Raw genomic sequence first — 8,912 nt, forward strand, 5'->3', positions numbered from 1 at the left:
TGATGACTAAAGACATTGAACACTTTTAAAGATATTTATGAGCCTGCTGTATTTCCTCTTTTAGAATGGTTCCTTTCATTAGTCCACTTACTGATTGGCAGTTTTGTGTTTTGATGCTAGTTTTTCCTAATTCTTTATAAATTCTAGGTATCACCCTACCATCTGAGGTATAGCTGGAAAGATTTTCCATCATTTTTTGGCTGGCCTTCACTCCACTAACAGCTTCCCTCTGTGCAGAAAGTTTTTAATTTCTTATAGTCCCATTTGCTGATTCCTGCAGGTGAAGCCTTGTTCAGAAAGTTCTCACCTAAATCTACAATTTCAAGTGTTTCACTCTAGCAGGTTCACCATTTTGGGTTTTTAATTCAGGTCTTTCATCTACTTTCAATTGGTTTTTATGCAAGTGAGAGATTTGGGCCTAAGTTTACTCTTCTGCGTCTGGAGAGCCAATTTTCCAGCACTCTTTGTGTCTTTTTCCCAGTGTATGTTCTTGATGCCTTCGTCAAAAATAAGGTTTGGCTTTCTGAGTTCTCTATCCTAGTCCATTGGTCTCTATGTCGGTTTGTGCCTGCACCATTCTGCCTTTGTCACTGTTGTCTGTGATTTGAGGTCAGGTACTGTGGTATCTCTAGCTGTGTTCTTTCTGCTTACAATTATATTGCCTGTGTGTGGTCTTTTGTGTTTCCATATGGATTTTGGAATTGTGTTTTCCAGTCCTGTGAGAATCTCACTGTAATTTTGGTGAGAATTCCATTGAATCTGTTAATGACTTTTGGTAATATGACAATTTTCACAATATTAATTCTGCCAACACAGGAACATGGGATATCTCTATCTTCTTTCATTTCTTTTCTTAGTGTCTTAAAGTTTTTGCTGTGTATATCTTTCATGTCTTCGGTAGAGTTTTTTCTAGGTACTTTGTTGTGGGGAAGCTGTTGTGAAGGCTTCTTTTTTCTAATTGCTTTCTCAGCAGGCTCATTATTGGTTTATATGAAAGCTACTAATTTCTGTATCCTGAAACTTTACTGAAAGTGTTAAAAAATAAGAGTTTTCTGGTAGAGTCTATTGGGTCTTTTAAATACTGTATTACTTTTCTGTTACTTTGATAAAACATCATGACCAAAGGCAACTTATCCAAGAGTTTATTTTCATTTATGGTTCCATAGGGCTAGAATGTTCATAATGACAGGGAGGTCATGGTAGCTGGAGGAAATGCACACACAAAATAGAGAGCAACAGGAAGTGGGGTGAGACTTTGAATTCTCAAATCCCACCCCCAGTGACATCCTTCCTCCAGCAAGTCTCTGTCTCCTAAACATTCCATAACCTCCCCAAATGGCACCACAAACTGAGACCAAGTGTTCAAATGCAGGGGCCTATGGAGGGCATTTCTCATTCAAAACACTACAAGGATAGAATCATGTCATGTATGAATAGGGATAATTTCACTTAAACATCTTAGTGACACATTTGTAACAAGATTCATTGCACATTTGCTTTGCAGTTAGCACTGTGAGGTTCCAGGACACAGAAAAGAACGTGACCGCTTTATGTATACTGAATTAGGATAACCATCGTGTGTGTGGTGTGTGTGTGTATAATTTTAGGTGAAAAGATATAGTAAGATTAGTATTGTATATACTTCAATTTGTAGAAAAAAGTCTGTGTTCAGAAATAATGTATTAATAAGTGTGTGTATATTAAGAGGTTGGTATTGTCTTTATTTTACAAATAAAAAGACTGGGGCTGAAGAACATTGTGAATTATCTAGGATCCCAGAAGCAGTGACAGTACAGCAATGATTTAAATTCATTCATATGCCCCTAAATTACAAGCTCTCTTCAGTGCTGCTGAACCCTCAGGTAACTTAGCCTGTGGTGGAAGAGACTACTCTGCTGATGATGTAAGTGTACATGTGATTAAATTCCCATAGTCTCAATAACATCTATCATCTTTTGGTCTCTCCTGTCCTACTGTGAGCCTCACCTCACGAAGGCAGGTATTCTACATGCAGAATCATCTTTTGTCCCCAGGGCAGAAAGATTCTTAACAAAAGAATGAAAAGCAATCAGTGGAGCTTTGTCAATGAGGAGAGGAGGAACTGAAGGAAACTTACCACTGTTCTTGCAAGGATAGTAATAAGACACCTTCTGTTGGCTGTATGGAATGTGAGCCTTCTGGCCTAAGGGTGACTCTACCCAAGTCTCAAACCTGCATAGCACACTCTGAGAGCATTTATCAACGTTTCACATGAGCTATTAATAGAAATGACCATTTATTCTCATGCAAAGAAAACAGAGGTCCACAGGTTTATAATCTGAAAGTTCAAGCTAATAAATTTCTTCTTGCTTTCAGGTAGTTCCTCCAAAGATGCAGTGGGTCAGATCTCTGTCCATGTGGATATCACCACTACCCCAGGCACTGGAGAACATAAAGTCACTGTAAAAGGTACATTTCAAATATAGCAACTTATTAGTTTTTAATATATAAGCAATCATATGAAAGATATCAACTACTGTAGGATGGGCTTAGAGTGTCTTCTGAAAACAAAACTGTTGAGTTTAACACCTAAAAATTTTAATACATTGCGAACTAAAATTCAAAACTGGCTTTATTTTATGCTTGAATATAATTTCTCAAACTGACTAATATTTTCTTATGATTCACATAATCCACTTCCTTTTATGTGAGTTCTAACTATTGGTTTCATTTTTTTTTCTTGCTAATAAATGGTTCAAATTACAAGCTTCACATTATAAACACAAATGAGCTTTGCTTGCAGAATTTAGGGAAGAGCTAACATTTTGCTGAACATATCCATAGTCTATTTTCAAATATTGTAGACTAGGCCACTATAATGTTCATATTAAATATTTAATATTGTCAAAAGTACAGTCTCCGAATTATACTATATAATGTATCTTTAGTTCCCTAAAGTGCTGTAGCTGTAGTTTAGAATGGATTATATGGAGTTTATCAGTGTAGAAAACCCAAGGTAAGTACCCACGCATATATAGTGTTGCTATCCTTCCATGTCCTTTAAATACTAACACTATGTAAATATGAGTGCATCTCTGAACATATCCAAGAATTTAATCTTTGGCACTAGCAATTTTAAGACAGTTTCCTAACGGTAAGTATCATCGAAGACCAAGCAGAGGTATATAAGAATGCTTGTTTAGAGTTGCTTATAATCCCTGGAATTAGCAAACAGCCACAGTATACAATGGAATTTGCAACTGGGAAATAATGAACCAGATAACCATAATGGAGCTTTATTTTAAGCTTTAAAAAAAGCTTTAATTGGCCTTCCTAAAGTCAATTTTAAGACTATACTATAGCACACTGTGATCGGATTTTGTGCATAAATACTGAAAGTGTGCACACTAAAATAATAGCCCAATTGCTTCTATGAAGTGCATTTTAATCTGTTTCCTCTATATTTTCTAAGTATTTCATGGCTAAGCTATCTTAATGTTTAATATGAAAAATATCAGTATTTTACCTAAAAAGGAATGTTCCCTTTCCTCATTAGTAGTAAATGTCATTTGAACAACAACTGAGAGTTGAGAGTTCCATTAAGACAGCATCCCAGAGGATAAATTGTTTTTACTTCTGAGATATTTTCTTGTCAGTATAGTTAGGGCATTCTCAAATCAGAGTTATGACTTCGGACATCATTTTTTTTTAATACAATGTAAGGACCAAGTAGAAGAATCTATTTCCACACACTCATTTGTTAAAAAATGTGTTTTGAGGGCCTGCAGAGATGGCTCAGTGGATAAGAATACTGACTGCTCTTGCAGAGGACCTGGGTTCAATTCCCAGCACCCACATGGCAGCTAAGAACCGCCCATAACTCTAGTTCCAAGGAACCCAATGCCCTCTTCTAACATTGCAGGACATGGGTGCAATTACATATATTCAGGCAATACACTCACACACATAAAATAAAAATAATAAGTAAAATATTTTAAAATGTGCTTTTGGATTTCAGTGATTGCTATCAATGACCTAAACTGGCAGACCACAGCCATGTTCCGCCCCTTTGTGGAAGTTTGCGTGCTGGGTCCCAACCTTGGAGACAAGAAGAGAAAGCAAGGCACGAAGACAAAAAGCAACACGTGGTCACCAAAGTACAACGAAACCTTCCAGTTGTAAGTCAAAAATGAAATTCATTCAGCTGGCACTAGCTATTTTGCAGCTAAAACTTACTGGGAGATGCAGAGCGGAAAGTAAAACCCATAGATTTCTTCCTCTTGTTCATTGCTAACAAAGAAAGCTGCCTTAGCTCAGCAACTCTGCACAGCAAGGTTAACTGGAGACAGGAAGCAGATGGCCTTGGGTGTATGGAAGTGTCTTTCTAGAGATGGAAGAGAAAAATGTGTGGTGGACATAAGCAGCATGCAGACTGAGTACCAGACAGAGGATTGTATAGACAGCTCAATTAGGGAGTCAGGAAGGGTTTGCTGAGCCTATGATTTTCAGGTCAAGCGCAAGGATTCTAACACAAGATCGAATTTATCATGTTTAAGACACAGAACAGTGGGGAAAGTGAGAGTAAGTGAATTTGGTGATGCTCTCACCTCATGTGAATTTACAACTATCAGTTCCACAGGAGGCTCCTCAAGGTTCCCAAACAAAAGGCTAAATGCCATCTTTGTGTCTTTAAATGATAGTATTGGTCGTAAAGAGAAATAGAGGGAAGCAAGACTAGACATGTGAAGACTTCTTGCAATTGCAGTAGTCCAGGAAAGAGATAAAAGAGTCCTGAAACAGTTCTAAATGTGTGTTGGAAGAAATTTACCAGACCTGATGGTAGAACACAAGACTGTGTGACATTCCCAAGGTCCTACAATCTAGGCTTACTGTACAAATATGTCTTTAGCCAGGCATGGTGGCACACACCTTTCACCCTGATTCATCCAGAATCAGGGGCAGGCAGATCTCTATGAGATGGAGGCCATAGAGAGTTCCAGACCAGCTGGGGTTACAGGGAGACCATCTGAAAAAGCAAGGCAAACAAACAAACAGAACATGCTGGTATAGGGGATCTATAAGAAATAGTGATGGGATTTGGAGATATCTTCATTCCTAGGCCTACAGGACAGACGTTCACCAGAGTTGAGGAAGTAAAAATGTATAGTGGCTTCAAGAGGAGCAGTGATCTTCCATGGAGGGAAACAGCCCAGTCAAGGCAGCTGCACACACCAGAAACCAGCACAGTGAGAACTTTGACCCATGGTCACCTTGTTTGTTCATAATCTACTGAAAGCCAGAGCAGAAAGAGAGTGGCCAGCAGTGTAGCCCCTAGGATGCCATCCTGTTTCAAGATGAAGGGTGGGACAGATCTCCTGTGTGTCAGGAAAATGCCTGAGTAAAACTGGCCTGATCCAGGTTTGGGGCTTGACCAGTTAGGTTGACGATGATTGACTAAGATGGGGAGGGAAAATGACATCGAGAATTTTGCTTTAGTCTACTCATTGGGAGATTCCTTGACATGTTAAGAGGAATGTCAAAATAGACAATTGGATGAGCCTTGAGATATTTCTCCCTGTCAGTCTTGTTAATTCCGTACATCTAAATGAACTGACCTAGTGGTGCATCAAGGAAAAAGGAAGACTCAGGGGAGAACCCTAGAGATTTCTGTACATCCAGACAGTTTCCCACACGTAGCTTTAAAAGCTCTGTGCTTTGAATATCAGCTTTTGACCAGCCATAAAAAAAATGGACTGTTCTGCCATGTGTATCAAGAATCTTAATTGCCACAGTAATTCTGGTAATAAACCAGCTCACAGGACTGTGCCCAGCCACTTCAAACAAATCACACAAGATTTTGATCCAGTTAAAATGTCTTTAACCTCTGGGTTCTGAAAATGACATAGGCAAAGGTTTTGCTATTACGTCACGATATACCAAGACCACTGTTCTTGGGAAAGTTTGCATCTTAATGCTCAAGGAAAGGCTCCTGTCTTGCTTTGCTTTTCTGTTTTCACTCATCAGTTGTTGCCTATGTTTTCAGGTCATCTCTGAGTAAACGGTTTAGTTACCAACGTCATCTAGAAACAAAAATAATCGTCTTTCATAATGTTCCTAATGCTGTCAGTGATGACAAGTAGATGAACATCTATTAGAAAATCAAGAACATCTGGATAAGTTGAAACAAGGGGTGGAGGAAGACAACTCCCCACATCTCACTACTCACCTTCATAGTATCCCGTTCTGCTGTTACAAGGAAGGAACAGGCACTGCAGCACCAACCTCTGCTGAAACTGATTTGGCCAAGAGATTTATATCTCTGCATAAATAGTGCTTCTTAGGCTGTACCCATGGGGAAAGGCTTCTGGGTGGAATAATTGTTCCAGAAGTCAGAAGTAAAGAAGAATCAGCTGATCCTGAAATAGCACAGGAATTCTTCCTACAGTGCTTTCACCCAGCTCCATAACCCTTACCAATGAGGAAACTCTAGTAGCCAAATATGATGTATTTTAATCCCCATCCCCATGGCTGTACTTACCATTAAAGAAATAAGCAGGTACAGCCAACCTGCAGGCCCTAGGCATCCAAGGATACCTATGAATGCAGTGCAACAAATTTGTAGACATCAAAAGATTGGATACACCTGCAATAAAGCATAGTTTTTATACCTAGGGAAAAGAATTTAAGTTACATTTCCCAACAACATCCATAAAGAAACAATCTAAGATATAAAGGGCCAGGGTTAGATAATTAAATACAACAATACTATATATATAGACATATATGATATAGAGATAGAGAGAGATAAAGATAAAGATAAAGATAGGATAGATAGATGATAGATAGATAGATAGATAGATAGATAGATAGATAGATAGATAGATAGATAATTGCCAATATAATAAGGTATGTGTATAGTTTGACAGTATTCAGTATTTTAGCACTTTCAGTAAAATTTGTGTTCGTTTGTGTTTTTAATTCATATAGCATTCTGGGTAATGAAAACCGCCCAGGGGCCTATGAACTCCATCTCTCAGTGAAAGATTACTGCTTTGCCCGAGAAGACCGAATTATTGGCATGACAGTCATTCAGTTACACAGCATAGCAGAGAAAGGCAGCTATGGGGCCTGGTATCCTCTTCTGAAAAACATCTCTATGGATGAAACTGGCCTGACTATCCTTAGAATACTCTCTCAGAGGACCAGCGACGATGTCGCTAAAGAGTTTGTGAGACTTAAATCTGAAACCAGGTCTGCTTTAGAGAGTACTTGAAGCAAATACTGCAAGGTTCCATCTCTGAGAATTCATGGACCACCATCGTTTGACCCTTGCATGCATGTGCAAATACATGGGAATGTTTGAATTCAGCTCGTTTTGATGTTTGCCAGTCATCAACCACAATGTCTACAAGGTATGTGGGAAACTTCTGAACTTTTATACCAATTCTGGTCTTTGGGAAATAAATGTTCCATGAAGTGCCAAAATTATGATGTAAAGTGAAATATCAAGACTCCTAACGTTCACGTCATTCCCAGTTTCTCATTCAAGAAACAAGCTGAAAAAAATCACTCTTGAGTTTGTCCATTAATTGTCTTTGTTAGATTAATGTCTCCTGGCCTGCTGGAAAGCATTTGAGACTCAGATGCTATTTTATTTAGCGTTGCCTCATTGGAAACATCCTGCATATCCCTTTTCTACCATAACTAGAAATGCAGCAACTTCTAGAACGCATTTGTAATTTTATAGTTGCAAATATATTGTGATTGATTTTTGCATACTAACTATAATAGAAAAGGTGGGAAATATTTTATGCTGACCAGTTCCCAACCTTCTGAAATATCACTGTGAAGCAACGCTGTCAAAGCAAACTTACACAAAGCAATGCTAAATAGTTTGTTAATGTTTGATATATTGACAAAACTGTGTTCTTTAAAACTGCCACGGTCCCATCACATTTGTAATAAAATGAAAAAAGGTAACCTGATACAGTACCATGTAGCATTATGTCTCAGCTTTACCACATTACATTCTTTGGAAAGTCATAGAATCCATGGTTTGGAAACAGAATGCAAGGATGGTCCATTTGAATTACCTGTGATAAGTACGTGTCAGAGGAAAAATACCCATATCTTTATGGCTACTTACTTAACTCTACAATCAGAGGTTTCTTTTAAAAATATTCAATGGTTTATACTGAATACAGCATTACTATATATTGCTTTGGAGCCAAAAGTCACATCTTCATATATTTAGTGAGGAAAAAATGTAAAATAAACTGAAAAAATTGCTTACAATTTTGTAATTTATGTTCTTTATATGCCCCAAATGCAACTTGATTACAAATATTTGTGTTTTGGGATTTTTATGATTTGAGTTTCTGGAGTCTGTACCTAAACAGTGGGCTGCAGAACATGACTTTGTCATGGTAACTTACAGCCACACCCTGAGTGGATGCCCACCTGTGCAGAAACAAGAGGCTGCTGCATTGACTGAACTCTGTGAATATGCCACTCTGGTATATGAGGAGCAGAAGTGATTAGATGTTGTGTCTCTCTACCGTTCTGCTACTGTGCCTGAAAACACAGGCTGGTGAGATTGGCCAATCCGTGTTAAACTCTTACACAACTGCTTTGTTAATGACTTTTCCAAATGCCTCGTATGATGCGATCTCTGCACATGCATTAATAAATGGATGTATATTGAGCTCATGCAACACTCTTGGATGTTTTGGCTATTTATTTCACTGCTTACTGATAATAAAATCCTAGTCTCTTTACTACGTATGATGCCCTTCTAAATTAAAATAAGATTTAGAACCAAATAATGTAATGTTAAATATTCCTCATCAATGTGCTGTGTTGATGGAAACGATATATCGCAAGGTAATGATATTAAAAGTAGGAAGAACTGGGGCTGGAGAAATGGCTCAGCA

General features: G+C 38.1%; 1 protein-coding gene across 1 annotated transcript in view; it reads left to right on the forward strand.

The window, feature by feature from the left end:
• Positions 1 to 8,695, forward strand: part of Unc13c (unc-13 homolog C) — a 573,981-nt gene extending 565,286 nt beyond the window's left edge. Inside the window, exons 31-33 of the mRNA XM_008829781.3 lie at positions 2,356 to 2,448; positions 3,998 to 4,157; positions 6,967 to 8,695. Of these exons, the coding sequence (XP_008828003.1) occupies positions 2,356 to 2,448; positions 3,998 to 4,157; positions 6,967 to 7,252 (539 nt within the window). The 3' untranslated portion in view covers positions 7,253 to 8,695. The remainder of the gene's footprint in view (positions 1 to 2,355; positions 2,449 to 3,997; positions 4,158 to 6,966) is intronic.
• The last annotated feature ends 217 nt before the right edge of the window (positions 8,696 to 8,912 follow it).

Source organism: Nannospalax galili, unplaced genomic scaffold, assembly GCF_000622305.1.
Source record: "Nannospalax galili isolate Female #2095 unplaced genomic scaffold, S.galili_v1.0 scaffold213, whole genome shotgun sequence".
NCBI classification, from domain to species: Eukaryota; Metazoa; Chordata; class Mammalia; order Rodentia; family Spalacidae; genus Nannospalax; species Nannospalax galili.